Genomic DNA, 16286 nt, shown 5'->3' with positions numbered 1-16286 from the left:
TGCTCAAGTTTGTTTGCTTACTTTGGGGTGAGGGGTTGCCAGAGACCACTCTTATCTTTAATGAGACCAGCAATGACTCAAATTACGTTTCGTACTGGATGTCTGAGAGTTTCTACTTAGTCAAGATACTAGAAGAAATTACACAAGATTTTTGACACTTAGAAGTTACTTTACAAACTTACCTCTATTTATATATGTATATATTTACATACATATATTTATAAACACATGTAGTTATATATGTATATACATATAAAGCTTATATCTCAGAGAAACACTAGATCTCAAAAGATAGCTAGAAGGTAAACAAGAATTCTATATTAAAAATATGATCCGGCATTTGTTCTTTTGGGTTTCTCATACTCACCCTCAGTTGCTTTGGGAAGATCAGCAGCACCTGTAAAAATTTTGTTAGATTTGAATCTATAATGCAGCTTTCACCTAGTCAACATACAATGGTGATTACATTATGACCTTAATCTGTGTCACAGAGATAGCAGGGTTCTTTTTACATTTCTGAAATATTCCATTTGTAATTTTTGAATAAGATGACTATAAAATAGCTAGTATTCTGTTTTCATTTACCTATTTTCTGAAAGGTCAGATTCTAAAATTAAATAAGTTGTTCTCAAACAAGAGAAAAGTACATATAGTACTAGTGCTTGCATTTTAGCATTAATGTTTACCATTCTTCATTTATGAAGACTTTGGTGCCTTTTTTTATCACCTTTCTATCCTTAGTGTCTAGCACACAGAAGACGTCCCATAAGTAACCACTGAATGAAAGATGCTACTAAACTTACAGGAACAGAATGCAAAATTTCCCCACTGTTACCAGTGAAGTAGACAATTTGGTTTGACTCTTAATGATTTTACCCTTCCCTAGGACAAAAAGTACCTGCAAGAAGGCTAACTGAAGTTAACTAGTCTTTGAGATCTTGAATCTAGGAAAGCTAATACATATTCTGACCAATAGGAAGTTTCCAAAAGGAAATAATACTTAAAAACAAAGTTACAAATTACAATCTAATAAACTTTAATTTGTGCATTTGTGGTAATTTATGACTGCAAAACACTTTTTCTTAAAATGACATAAAGGCACATTTAATTTGAATGCATAGTGTACCATTCTAAAATATCTTAATTTCCTTACAAAGTGCTTGAGCAGTCACTTACACATACAGTAATAACAAAATATATTTACATTCTATAGAGTTTAAAAATTTTTAATCTGACTAAAATATATATATTTTTGAAACTACAGAAAAAAATTAGTGCTTTCTTTAGCTTAATTAGTGAATATACCCTGCCCTCTAATTTTTTTAGTGATTGACTTCAATTAAAAAAAAAATTCTGTACACTGTGTAGTTACAAAATGCTATGTCAGTTTTTAATGCTAAACGCCTATTTTAGACATTGCTTTCTATGCATATTTGAGAACCAGAAAAGGTGAGCAGACTGTACCTCAAAAGTATTTAGTGTTTTTTTTAATGTTGTGTTAACACTGTTTACATTAAAACCAGACAATTAAGCTAAGATCCTCTACTGTCCTTCACCAAGGAAGTTAACTGGCATTTTAAAAGAATTTTAAACAACATATTGCTGCTCCCTCTTCCTGTAAGATTTTCCCCCAAAGGATCATGGGTAATAATCAATTTGTAAGGAAACAGGAATTATCTCTGAACAATTTAACTGTTCTCAGAGTATAGCAAAAACATGCCAACACATCCTGGCAAGGCTGAAATATTCATAAATGTTTTAAGCTTAATTCTCTATAAATCAATGTGCTTTCATTTTTCTCATAGGATTTAAACTTGAACAACTTTTGAGACATGAGATCATAGTGATTAAATGGTTAACTCAGTATGGTTAGTTAACAACTTGCTATTCCTGAGGTATGATGGCCCTAACATGCTAAGCACAGAATCAAAGATGTTATTACTGAACTAGGGAAAAACAATAAAGTCAGACTAGGAGGGAAAACAATTAAAACAAAACAAAAAAACCCAAAACTCCAGGCAAGTAGAAAAGTCATGGCTTGCAGAAAGACTTCCCTATCCTTATAAGAGCATTAAAAAGCCACAAATGGATCCTCTGAAGAGTTGTAAAAAAGTATTTGATCAAATTATTTTTGAGACTTTTGAGGTACAGCTTTAGTGTTATAATAATTTTTATAAAATATAGACTGTTTTATCAAAAATATTTATACATTCTGTTATAAAATATTGCTTTTGCCCTCAGTAACTGCCAATATAAAATCTGGATCCAGTGGCCTAAAATGTACAAATGCACTTAACGTAAATGCTGGAGTCTGAGGTGTCTGCTTGGCCACTGTACAAAAGTGATGAAGTGGTGAAATTAAATAATAAACCTACAACATAGAATACATTACAACTTGCACATATACATGTTCACAGCATGTATACAATGATAATCCCTATGTTTTAACAAAGATATAGTTCCCTTCTACAGTAGACACAAGAACAAGATGAACTAGGTTGATAAATGTACAATATCAAAAAAAGGAGTAATCAGTTCACTGGTTTGGGAAAAAGGTATGACTGAACATACTGAGTATCTAGACTTTGGGAATGCATACAGGTAACAGTATCTTGGTTCAGGCTGATAGTAAGTCCTCATTCTTAAAATTTTAAGTAAATGTAGATGTTTAGTTGTTTCTGTTTGTTTCAGCATAGTTGGTTTAATAAACATAATTGTTTGGCAAGTAGCTCTGTTGGAAAGCTATGAGGCTCTGTTACACGGTTGGTAAAGATAAGGCAATAAAAATTTTCTCCTAATAAATATAGAAAATTTATAATACATCAACTCATTCTGTTAAAGAAAAAAAGCCCCAAAATGTGCACAAACTAATTTTTTTGATATTACAGTAATTTCTTTACAAAAATAAGAGCATTTGCCTTATTCAAACAGAATCATACTATGTGTGAATAGTAATAGCATCCCAAGCCCTTTTTTCCTCTTTTTGTAAAATACAGCTAAGGAAAGTTAACTGATTAATTTTCCTTCCATTTAAGACAGGAGTACAGCAAAGCTAGGGACTGTAGAAGAGTGGTTTTTTTTGTTTCTTCCTTTTTTTAAAAAATAAGACTATTGATCCAAAAGTATTCATTTCTGATAATTTTCATGGCCGATGTTCATTCAGCTTAAACTCCATGAAACTGTTTCCAGTGTTCAGATTTACGTTGAAAATACATTGAGAAGCCACTTTTCAAGAAGGTATTAGAATAGTATTTTTAAACACATCTTCATATGTTTAAAAAAAACTCAGAAGCTTTTGTTGGCACAGAGAGCAAATGAAGGGTTGCTATTTTTAGGAGGTCTTCTTATGAGTCAGTCTGCTTGGTTTCACATTGTGTAGCAACTTAACACCAATCAGCAATGTAGTCAAAATCTCTGAACATTTCTTGCTCCTCTTCTGAAAGTATCCTTGGTTCTCGAGGTGGAGTCAGAATAGGTGCTTCTGAGGTAAATTCATCATCAAAATTACTAACATCTTCCCGCCCTCTAATTGTAGGTACAAACGGCGGCTTTACTTTTTTGTCCATCAGAGCACTCCAATCAATTAGCTGGATTACAAAATATAAAATGACCAGTTTAGTTTCCTACTCCTAATTGCTACAGTTTCATAAAAAATTTTAAACTTTCATACTTACTCGGAAAAATGGGTGCTTTTTTACATCCTCTGCATCTTTTTCACCAGCTCCAAGGCGCCGCTCAGGATTTCTTCTTAATAACTAACACAATATAAAGGAAGAAAGTTAATATAAGACCAGGGACTCATTGACAAGGATTCTCATAACTTGCAAAGCTTTAGATGTTTCTTTTGGTATGTGTTTGTCTAAACCATGCAACATCTATACCTGAAAAACAACTTCTAAAATTCTACTGGGAAATGTTCTTTAAAAAATTTCAGTAGTTTTATAAATCATTAATTCTTACCCTTCTCATTATTGAAATGGCTTCTGTAGATAAGAACCTTGGATACCTTACTTCATCATTTACAATACTGTCAAAAACCTCCTCTTCATCATCACCAGGAAAGGGAGACTAGAAGAAATATCCTTGAGTCAGTCAAAATGAGTTTCAATACAGTAAAATCATCTATTCAAAGTTCCGAAGTACAATCAAGAACCAGATAGTGAGGAAAATAAGAAAAAGGAAAAACAAAAAAACAGACCCACCAAAACATCAAATAAGGACTACAAGAAATCACAATAGACACACCATAGATAGGTAACTACTAACCAGAGGATACACCATATACTCTTACTGAAATCTTCTTGTGGAAAGACAGAAGGAAATGGGTAAGGCAAATACAGTAATACATGTTACTACAGAGGGAAGCACAGACTTTGTAGAAATACATCAGACATGGATGTGGTTTGAATTTCACAGTCAACAGCAAATTAATGGTGGCAAAACACAATTAGAGACTGCAGGCATAATGACTGCACTTAGAAGTAACTGCTGGGATTTCCCTGGTGGTACAGTGGTTAAGAATCATCTGCCATTGCAGAGGACACAGGTTTGAGCCCGGGTTCGAGCCCCGGTCTGGGAAGATCCCACATGCCATGGAGCAACTAAGCCCATGCGCCACAACTATTCAGCCTATGCTCTAGAGCCCGTGTGTCACAACTACTGAGCCTGCGCCCTAGAGCCCACGCTCCACAGCAAGAGAAGTGACCGCGGTGAGAAGCCCACGTACTGCAACGAAGAACAGCCCCCGCTCATCGCAACTAGGGAAAGCCTGCATGCAGCAACGAAGACCCAACGCAGCCAAAAATCAATAAGTAAATAAATAAAATAAACCTATTAAAAAAAAAAGTTCAAGTATGTCAGAGCTTACAGAAACAACTAGTATGAGTACTTCTGGCACTCACAGAAAATAAAGACCACTGTGGATTAGGGATAAAATATATCTTTCCATCTTTATGCTTTTCTAAATAGAGGTGAAAAATTCAGATCTGAACCCATGGTCTTAAGAAAAGAAATAAATTTGGGTATATTAAATACCCTATCCTGCAGGCAGCAAACCACAATGGTTTACAGACAGGTTAAAATCCCAGCTCTACCATATGAGAGCTGTGTGACTTTAAGCAAGCTATTAACTTCTTTGTGTCTCTATTTATGCATCTGGAGATAAACATAAGACTACTATTGAGCTCATTAAAGTTTGCTGAAAAATGAAATGAGCTAATACTTATAAAGCACATAGAATAGTGCCTAGCACACAGTAAACGTTTTAATTTGCTATTTCTTTTCCTCCTTTTCCAAGTTTCCACTCCAATTTGACATATCAAAAGGTACTGTCATTGGATGAACTAAATTCATTTATTTACTTGTTTGGTATAAGTGCCACTAAATGACAATCACAGGGCAAAACTTCAGAAATGTCTGACATTCAATAATTTAGTCATTCATCATTCAGCTACTAGTTTTTTCATGCCTAGAATGTTCAAGGTTGGTCATTGGCATCAGGGAAACGGCAGAACAATGAACCAATGCAAGGTAATTTTTCTTGCATCTCAAGATCATCAAACCCATCTAAGTAATTTTCAATTACTTGTCTAAATATTTACTCTTTTTTAATTCCACCCTAATTTATCATGTCCAAAAATTTATAACAAAATAGATTAGTCTCTTCTTACTGCTTTATTAATTAGATATAATTCACTGTTTTCTAAGTGTAACAATTTCTGTATACAACTAAGTTACCCCCAGAAATTTATTTTAAGTTAATCTAAAGAAAATAGTAGGAAAAAAAATGTTAATCTTTTCAATTCTACTGTATCGCTTTTGAAGGTAACATTTATTTTTGACTAATATATAGCTGACCTTTCTTTACAGGTACAGAGTACATTCCTTTTATCAGTCTTCTTGCTTTCTATTTCTTATGAAACAATCAGTTATGTGTGATTGTGTTTAAAAATATAACCAGAGCAACACTGAAATATAAGAAACTATTTTTGAAGCATTGGTAAACATTCCACAGATAATATAAAAATCTAAAAAAGATGGTGAAGGTAATATAGGATCATAGGCAATTACTAATATATATATAAATATTTATTAAGCTTAAGTTCTACTTACGCAGGAAACATATTAAGTGGTTTTATAAGTGACATGCTTTGTTCTTTCAATCACGTTTCCCTTTTACCTATTTTATACTGCTTACCTCACCAACGAGCATTTCATATATAAGTACGCCAAGGCCCCACCAATCTACAGCCCTTGTATAGGATGTTTCTGTTAATACTTCTGGGGCAAGAAATTCAGGAGTGCCACAAAATGTGCTTGTCCTATCTCCAAACCCCATTCCTGAAAAAGGTAAAATTCAAATATTTGTTAGCAAAGAAAAAAATCTGGCAAAAAAATTAGAAGATATCCTTAGGAAGCAAAATTAAAGGTGTACATTTGTGCATGGTAATCAAACTCAAAATACATTAAAGACTTTAGCTAACTCGTTTTCTAAATATGTTTCTCAAAATTTAGTAATAAATTAGTCAAATATACATTCTACATATTGAAGAAAATGTCTCATTGTATTCTAAACTGCTAAAAGCACATTATACACATCATCTTATGAAAGCTGACTTGTTAGTTGGGATAGGAGGAGAGGAGCCTCAGGTAACTTATCTGCAGAGGTGACACCTGAGTTGAGTGAAGGATGAGCAGACATTAGTCAGCAAATAGAGCTGAGATGAGTGATAGTGGTGGAGAGACAAAGACTGTAAGCAGTTTATTGTTGTTGCAACAGAAAGTACTAGGCAGACAGCTACAAGAGATCTGGCTGGAGAAGGAGGCAGGCAGATCAGGAAGGGCAATGTATATCACATCTTTGCCACTGAAGGTTTTCAGTAGCGGCGTACCATGGTCAGATTTGTATTTATATGTGCCCCTTTTGCATTTTAGCAATTACATGGCAGACTGATTTGAGGGAGAAAAAGAACAGAGACAGAAAAGTTAAAAGGCTATTAAAGTAGTCTTTTCAAAACAAGATGATGGTTGGCAGAGGTAGAGGGAAGATGAAAAACTTAAGAAATATTAAGGCGGTAGATGTCAGCACAATTTGGTGATTAACAGGATGTAGAAAGTAGTGAAGAGGAGAGAGTCCAGGATAATTCCACATTTTCAAATTGGGAGATTGAGAGGATTGTGGCACCATCAACTTCAAACGAGACTGAGGAAAAGAAACTTGCTTGTGCAGCGTTTGAGGTACCTGCTGACCAAGTAAAACTGTCTAGTAGATAGTTGACTATATATGTCAGGAAAGGAAATAATAGATTTGGAAATCATTAGAATATAGTTGCTAGTTAAAAACTACCTGAGAAAAGCAATGGGCTAAGGCCAGACTCTAGAGGAACAAAAGCATTTAAGTCAATAGTGTCCAAAAAAGGAAAAAAAACTTTCATTAGATTCAATAATTAGGAGGTCAGTTGGTAACTGATGGACACAGATTTATAAAGTTCATTCATTAATTCATCCAATTACTTATTAATTAAGCATTCACTGAATACTTAAGCTGTGCCAAGCACTATACTATATACTATGGAAAGAAAGCTGAATAAGAAACAGGAAGCTATCAGAGTAGAGGGGGAGACAGACAATGTTTGCTACAATACAGTGTATTAAGTGTACCTATTTACATACTTATCTCTAATTCTCATAATACTCCTAAACAAGAAGGATTATATTTATTTTATAGCTAAGGAAACAGACTCAATGAGGTTAAAAGTAACTTGTCCAAAGACACAGGGCAAATAAGTGGCAGCGCCAGGATTCAAACTTAGGACTGTGTGGTGCCTAAGCCCATGCTCTTTATATTTTCTTATGCTACCTCTTGATTCAAATTTCCCCAGTTTACATATTTATTTACATATGTTTGTGTGTGGACTCACACACGTATAGGTACATAAAAGATTCTTGAGGCATATGCATATATTTTTCCTATTTTAAATGTTAAAAGTTTTAAGAAGCAGGAGAGAAGTTTTTAGGCACGCATAATTTACTCTGCACAATCTCAGCAAAGCAAAAAATTTGGTGCTTAACCAATGCTTTCTTAGAGTAGAGAGAATTATTAATCATACAAAGAGAATCTTATTTTTATACTATGATTTCTGAAAACCTAACCTTATTCATATTCACAGAATAAATTCTTAATAATATGATAATTAGGTTATATGAACAACCTGTAAGTCTCAATAAAGAATAAGTTAAAGTTTAATTTTTAATAAATTAAAAAATACATTTTGCTCTCCACAGACAAATTTGAAAACTTCCAAAGTACAAAGGAACAGTAATCTATTAGAAAAGGCACTTTAAAATACCCAATTACCTTCTTTGCAAAGACCAAAATCAGCAATTTTCACAAAGCCCTCTGTATCTAGCAATAAGTTATCCAATTTCAAATCTCTGTTCAGGATAAAAAAAATGCAAAATGAAAAAAAAATCAATAAAATCAGTAGATAATATAATAAAAATATCATTTTAATAGGAGCCGTACTTTCTCTTTACTAAAAATGAATTTTTTCAAGTTATGGTTTGAGATTTAAATACTATATTACAAATGTTCATTTTCTTCCTTTTGGCAAGTTTATTACTTTACAAAAAATAATTTCTGAATATTTTCCCCGTTATGCAGAAAAGGAAGAATGTATCTAAAAGAGAAATGTTTGATCTATTTAAATAAATATTTTAAAGCTCAGAAGGAGTTCATGGATCTTTAACTCAAGTTTAATTAATTAATTAATTCTTTAATTAATTAATGGCCATGTCACGCAGCTTGTGGGGATCTCAGTTCCCCTACAAGAGACCGAACCTGGGTCACGGCAGTGAAAGAGCCAAATCCAAAGCACAAGACCATCAGGGAGCTCTCGGACTTGGACTAACTTTGAAGTTTGCCTACACGCCATCCATAAGAATGAATTATCAAACAAACAGTATAAGTAAGGTATAAGGGAGCAGGTTTAACCTTCTAAGAGAATAATTCAAAATAAAGAGGAAGCTATTAAGTCATATTAAATGATTACAAATTAAGTTGAAAGTATTTTATTCTTTAAGTTAAATAGGGCCATTAGGAAACTGTTATCTTGGAAACATTGTTAGATGTTTGAATAAACTGATGTTTACAGTCTTAATTCTTACTGGCCTTCCCATAATGTGTCTGATCTAGAGCAATGTTATTCAAAGTGTTAACCATAGACTAATTGCTGGGCTATGAACTATTTCGAACTAGTCTGCAATTTGGTAAGGAGTTTGTGCCAGTACATAAATCAGATATGTCACCAAGTACACTGTCTAGTTGACAGCAAGGCTTAATGAAGGAAGCAAGGTGATGTTTTATAATCTGGCACAAGTGGATCAGTTGAATATAAAGTATTCACCAGGATGAATATTGTTGGTAAATTCTGTTATCATAGGTCAACTTATAATTTGACTATTCTAATTAGGTAATGGGCAGAGGACCAGTAACAAAGAAATTTATCATTAATTATTGTGTTAACCATGTTTTTCAAAATTGGAGTTTAACTTTTTTAGTGATCAGTTATCATACAAAAGAGAAAATTAAGAAGCTGGTTAAACAAAATATCCTTCTTAATTATCTTTAATTCTACTTCATATCAAAATAAGCAATTAGAAAATATCAAAACTTTACTTACCTATAAACAATTTTGTGTTCATGTAAATACTGCAACCCAAGAACTACACATGCAGCATAAAATCTGTTTTAAGAATTAAATCAAAAGAAGTTTAATAAATTCCACTACTCATGAATCCCAGTTTATACTTTTATGCTTCAAAGCAGAACTCTGTAGTTAACTAATTTCACAAGTATTTATTTAGTCCTTACTATGTGCCAGACATATAAGTAAGATATGTGCTAAATATTAGGGGTGAAATTTAAAAATAAGAAAAATGCAGTCTCTAAAATGGAAGCCATTAACTTTGCCTGGTGGAGTCATTGAAGCCCTTGGGGTAGACATTTGATCTGGTTCTTCGAAGAAAGTACAATATGCCATCATAAAGGCAGGACGGTATGAAAGGTAGAACTTTTGTATGGGAAATATAGGGTATGCTCCTAAGAGGGAAAGGAATAGGCGTGTAAAAGGCATAACCTGTTTGACAACCATAATGAGTTTGTTGTGGCTGAAGTAAAGGATGAGGAAGAAGTAGCGGGAGATGCAGCTGAAAAGATAGCCTGAGATCAAGTTGTGAAGGACCTTGAATGTCATATTATGAACACAGGCATACCTTGTTTTACTGTGTTTTTACTTTATTGTGCTTCACAGACAACTGTGTTTTCTTACAAATTGAAGGTTTGTGGCAACCCTGAATGGAGTAACATTATGGGCTCCATTTTTCCAACAGCATTTGCTCACTTCAGGTCTCTGTGTCACATTTTGGTAATTCTCTCAATATTTCAAGTTTTTCATCATTATTATTTTTGTTATGGTGATCTGTGATTTCTGACATTATTATTGCAAAAAGATTACGACCTGCTGAAGGATCAGATCATTGTTAGCATTTTTTAACAATAAAGTATTTTTTAATTAAGGTATGTATATTGGTTTTTTTTAGACATAATGCTATCGAACACTTAATTGACTACAGTATAGTGTAAATGTAACTTTTTTTTTTGTAATTTATTTATTTATTTATTTATGGCTGTGTTGGTCTTCGTTTCTGTGCATGGGCTTTCTCTAGTTGTGGCAAGCAGGGGCCACTCTTCATCATGGTGCGCAGGCCTCTCACTGTCGCGGCCTCTTTTTGTGGAGCACAGGCTTCCAGACGCGCAGGCTCAGTTAATTGTGGCTCACGGGCCCAGTTGCTCCGCAGCATGTGGGATCTTCCCAGACCAGGGCTCGAACCCATGTCCCCTGAACTGGCAGGTGGATTCTGAACCACTACGCCACCAAGGAAGCCCTGTAAATGTAACTTTTATATGCACCAGGAAACCAGAAAATTCACGACTCATTTTATTATATTTGTTTTATTATGATGTTTGTTTCAGTATGGAACTGAACCTGCAATATCTATGAGGTATGCCTGTACTGAAAATTCTTCTCTTAGTGATAGCAAATCAAACAATTTTAATCAGGGCAGAATAATCAGATTTATGTTAGAGAACTTTCTTGATAGTAGTATGAAGTGGAGTGGAAGTAGGTAGATATCCAGAGGGAAAAGGAACAGATAAGGCTAAAATGATAGTACAGATGAAAGATCATGAGTACCTCTAATGTAGTGGCAACAAAGAGAATAAGAGATGGATTCAAGAGAAACTTTAAAACGAGCATGATAGGACTTGGTGTCTCATTAGCTATAAAGGATGAGGGAAAGGGAAAAGATGAAGATAACTCTCAAGGTTTCCTTTTTATTGTAATGAATAGGTGGAGAAATACAGAAGTAGCCAAAGTTTTGTGGGGAAAGTGAGTTTGCCTTTACACATATTGACCTCAAATTGCCTTGGGACAGGTGAAGAGGTCTAGAAATTGGATAAACAGGTTTAGATCTTAGAAAAACTTCAACCCAGCTAGAATATTAACTCTTGAGGGATCGGACCATGTTTGTCTTTTTCAGTGTTTAGCCTAAATGCTTAGCAAAATGCTTGATACACAATAGCTTTACTGAATAAGGAGGTAGGTAATAACTAAATGAATGAATTAAAAAATGCAGATCTGTCTTCAGTGTAGAATACCCTATAAGGAGACACTTCAGAGAATCAGTTCTTAATTTTACAAGTGACACATGGATATTTCCTCTATAAAATACACATAATACCCCTACCCTAAAGCACAATTTTTCATTCATCCATCTCCATTTCACCCTGATGCCACTACTATCCATAAAGGTAACTACTTTTGTTAGTTTGGTGAATGTCCTTCAAATTTTAGAATGCATTTACGTGTACATGTAGATATGTTTTGTGTTTCTTTATTTTTACAAAAATGGAACCATAATTTGGAGATTTTTTAAATGCAACTATTTATAAATATTTGATTATACATTAGATCTTATGTAATTATTTATCATAAGTTTAAAAGATTTAGCTTAAGTCCATTAAAACAAATGTGATTCTAAAATTGCTTAAGGTAGTTTTTTTTAAGCAAACTTATTTTGGTGGCAAAACAATACTGTAACAATCATAAAAATACCCTGATTTCTCTTTTGCTCCATTATTTGTAAACAGATTGTCCTAATGATACTTAATAAATAACTGGGTATACTGGGTATCATCAAATCAAACCTTTAAGATAAATATTTTACAGAAGCAGAAAATGAAGCTCTCAGAAAGAGTAACTAATTTATCTAAAGCGACATAGCCAGAACACAGCAAAGCTAGGACTCAAATTAATTTCGATTCCTTCGTCTCAAGCAATAAGAATACAATGTTTGCCTAGCATATGTGAGTCACCCTTCTAGGTGTTCCACTAGTACATAGAATACACATAGTCCTTGTTGCTCCCCTTTAGTGAGGGGAGACAGACAATAAAAATGTAAAAAATAAATAAGGTGATTTCAGGTATAAAGTGCTATGAAGAATATAAAATATAAAATAGAATAGAGTGTGGCCTGATTTAGACGTTAGTGATACAGTGGTATTTTAATTAAAGTAATGAGGAAAGACCTCCAAAGGAATGACATTTGAGGTGAGATCTGAATGATTAGAGGGAGGTACTTTAGATATGAAGTATTGCAATAAAGCGTTTTATTCTTGTATTTCACTGGGCTTAATTGTTTCATTGGTACTATATAATTTGTACTCTCAGCAAAAATAAAAAGTTTGTTAAGGCAGAATAGGATTTTATATTTATTAAAGAAAAGGCATAACAAAACAAATTCCCAAGGCAGTTAGCACAAGGCTAGTAGTAGTAGTCTAGATGCCCTGCTTTTAATTTTTAAATATTAATTTTTAAATATGCAGGGAATTAATTATTAGTAGCCTTCTATTATTTTGTGGCTTTTGCCTCCTTTTCTGAAAGCTTCACAATCCATCAGAACTAATGCCCTAGTACTACTATCTGCTGTATTATACTTCTGATGGTTATGAGAATCAAATAAAGGAATGAAAGTAAAAATGTTACACAAATGTCAGCTGTCAGAATACAGACAAGTGATAAAAATTCAATAAAGTTTTACTACTGGTTTATGATTTTTATGATTTGGGTTATGTTTTGGAGGTAGAATTTGGATGTTGCATGTAAGGAAAAAAGAGAATCAAGAATGACTCCTGTGTTTTGGCTTGAACAACTGGTAGATGGTATTGCCATTTAATAACAGAGAAGCCTAGAAGAGTAACAGGCTGGGGAGTGGTGGGTGAGGTGGGGGAAAATGGGAAATATCAGGCGTTCATTCTGAGATGTTAAACAAGAAATACTTATTAGCCATATAAAGGGAAGAGTCAAGTTGGCTGCTGAATGTTGTTGGAATTGGAAGTTTAGGTAAGAGGTAAGGGCTGGAGATATACATTTGGTAAACACCTGCATATACAGTGTAGCTATTAAGAGCATTTTCCTAGGTTCAAATCCTAGCTCCAACACTTAAGAGCTTCAAAACTGGGATAACAACAGGGGAAGAATATATATAATTATGTTTAATCACAAATGTTTGCTATTATTTATTCTTTTGCATCTGAATAAGTAAAACCTTCATATAATATCAAATTCAAAAACTACAAAAAGGGGTTTAGTGATAAATTAAAATATTTAACACAGTACCTGACATCCTGTAAGCATTCAGTGAAATATATATTTTAAACAGTATACCCAGTTATTTATTAAGTATCATATCTGGATTCCATGCCTTTCATTGGAGGCGATACGCATACCAATTTCTTTTATATTCTTTAGAGGTATTGTAAGCACATGCAAGCAAACACTTAAGACATACTCTTTTAAATTACCCTTTAAAATGCAAATACAAATATGTCATACAAATATATAATACAAACTCTTCTACATTTTCTTTTTTCACTTAACTGTACTTTGAGTATAGTTAATATTTAAAGCCATGGTCCTAGATGGCATTCCCTAGGGAGAAAATATACTGGAAAAAAAGAAATTTTACTAAAATAAACCTGAATTGTATATCTAAATTATCAATTGTGATTTAGGGTAATCCATGAAATTTTCAACATGAACAACAGAGAAAAATAGATACATTTATTTATGGCAAAAAGGTAAGTAAGGAGCTCTATTATTTCTTCATCTATTTTCCATATGAGGGAAAAAAATAAATCTAAAATTCAGAGAGCTTTTTTCCTTCCCAGAAAGAAATCAGTCATGAAGAAACTCAGAGAAATGCTAAATACTCACACAGCTCTTGGTTCAGAAAAGACATCAGTATGAATGTGCATCATTAGGTCCCCACCGGCAGCATATTCCATTACAAAGCAAACATGCTCTTTGGTTTGGAAACATGCAAAAAGGTTCACCAAAAAGGGATGCCTTACACTATTCACAGTTTCAAAAATTCTTTTTTCACACATCAGGCTGTAAGAGAAAATATTTAAAAATCACTGGTATTTTTTTTTAAAGTTCTAGTTGGAAATAACATTCTTTAAAAATTACTAAACTCTAAAATGAGCAAAGTTCTTAACCATTATAACTTTAAAACCATAAAACGTGTCCTAGTTTTGCTACAAATGCTTTGAAAAATTTGGGCTACTTGATATATATAACTTTAATAGAAATATATTAATGAAAACTAAATATGATTAGCATGACATAAGTTCACATTGATAGTATCAGAGTAGCACACATATGGCTAGTGGTAACAGTTAATAAAAAAGGCTTAATTAGGAGTGAATTGTGAAAAATTTTCAGGAATTGGTCAAAGGATTTAGCAACCTAAAGCATAATTTTAAAATACAAATTTTCTGCTCAAGGCAATTTCAAGGACAGTATATATTTATAATTCACAAGCTGTGGTATCCAAATATTCTATCATATAATATATGAAGCTGAGAGGTAAAGATACACTGCATAAAATTTTAATTTAGAAGGCTAACTGGAAAATAAAGAGGTTACATGGAGAATTCTATAACATACTTCAAGGAAGCTCCTGGAGAATGATACAATTTATCTATAAAATCTATAGCTATCACAGGTTTCCCTGTAAGAACTCTTACAAGCTGCTTAAAAGAACAGTGGTCAAACTTACTAACTCTGAAACAATTTTGCCTAAATAGCAAAAAATACCACTCTTCTTCCCCCTGAAAATATTTAGTAAATCAACCTGACTTAAAACTCAAAGCAGACATGTACACACTGCTGTATTTAAAATGGATAACCAACAAGGATCTACTGTATAGCACAAGCAACTCTGTTCAGTACTATGTAAAAATGTAAATGGGAAAACAATATGAGAAAGAATAGATACATGTGTATGTATAACTGGGGAAAAACAAAAAAAAAGAAAACAAAATCTAAACAACAACAACAAAAAACACCTCAAAGCAGAAAACCAGGTCAAATATTATTCAAATACAACTTGGAATTAACACTTTAAACACCTGATCAAAATAAATATACCTACAGACGTATTTTATTACCAATTAAATTACGTTTATGTTTCTAATACAAAATAGGCATTTTTGTTTGTTTTTGAGACTGGAATCAAAAATTGACATTAACGTTTGTTGAAAAGCATTAATAATGCTTTCATTTTTAAAATTAAAGAACTCCTTAGATGTGTGTGTGTGTGTGTGTGTGCGTGTATTTGGTTATTGATTTCAAAATACCAAACCAAAATTCTAATGTTAGAAGGAGGTAGACCCATTCTCTTTTCTTTTGGATCTCTTCAGAGTTAATTTTAAAAAGTTTAACTTAAAGATTAAAGCATTTGTTTGGGTATCCAGATTATACTGCTATGAACATTTAAGAGTATACCTGTTGTGTAGAAGGAACATGGAATTTTTATTGCTCTGTTAATATAGTCATATTCTGAATTATGAACTAAAACATCTGTTCAGTTTTAAATACTGACAGTAAATGCAGCTATTATGAAATAGTGTTTAAACTCTATTTAATATGGTCACATTCTAGATGAACTCTTACCCTCTTATTTCACACAATCTGTTTACAACTTTACATATACTCAAAACAGAAAGCCCCACTGTAATTGTTTCTAAAGTGTTGGGCTTATGTCTCCATACATTTGCAAGGTTTCTAAATGTTACTACAAATTAAGTCACTATTAGAAATAAATTCACAGAAGATTAGGAAGAACAGTTAACAGCTTTGACTATCACCATTTAAATTTATTGG

General features: G+C 33.0%; 1 protein-coding gene across 2 annotated transcripts in view; it reads right to left on the bottom strand.

Annotated features, from left to right (window-relative positions):
* Window positions 1-339: 339 nt before the first annotated feature.
* The window catches only part of PKN2 (protein kinase N2), a 128985-nt gene continuing 113038 nt past the window's right edge, over window positions 340-16286 (bottom strand). For both annotated transcript variants that reach the window (XM_079913503.1, XM_079913504.1), the window contains 7 exons: window positions 14334-14510; window positions 9681-9743; window positions 8357-8433; window positions 6197-6339; window positions 3961-4068; window positions 3675-3755; window positions 340-3587 (listed from right to left, as the gene is read on the bottom strand). In XM_079913503.1, coding sequence (XP_079769629.1) covers window positions 3384-3587; window positions 3675-3755; window positions 3961-4068; window positions 6197-6339; window positions 8357-8433; window positions 9681-9743; window positions 14334-14510 — 853 coding nt within the window. In that variant the 3' untranslated portion in view covers window positions 340-3383. The remainder of the gene's footprint in view (window positions 3588-3674; window positions 3756-3960; window positions 4069-6196; window positions 6340-8356; window positions 8434-9680; window positions 9744-14333; window positions 14511-16286) is intronic.

Source organism: Stenella coeruleoalba (assembly GCF_951394435.1).
Source record: "Stenella coeruleoalba genome assembly, chromosome: 1".
Classification (NCBI taxonomy): domain Eukaryota; kingdom Metazoa; phylum Chordata; class Mammalia; order Artiodactyla; family Delphinidae; genus Stenella; species Stenella coeruleoalba.
This window is presented reverse-complemented; position numbering and strand designations above follow the sequence as displayed.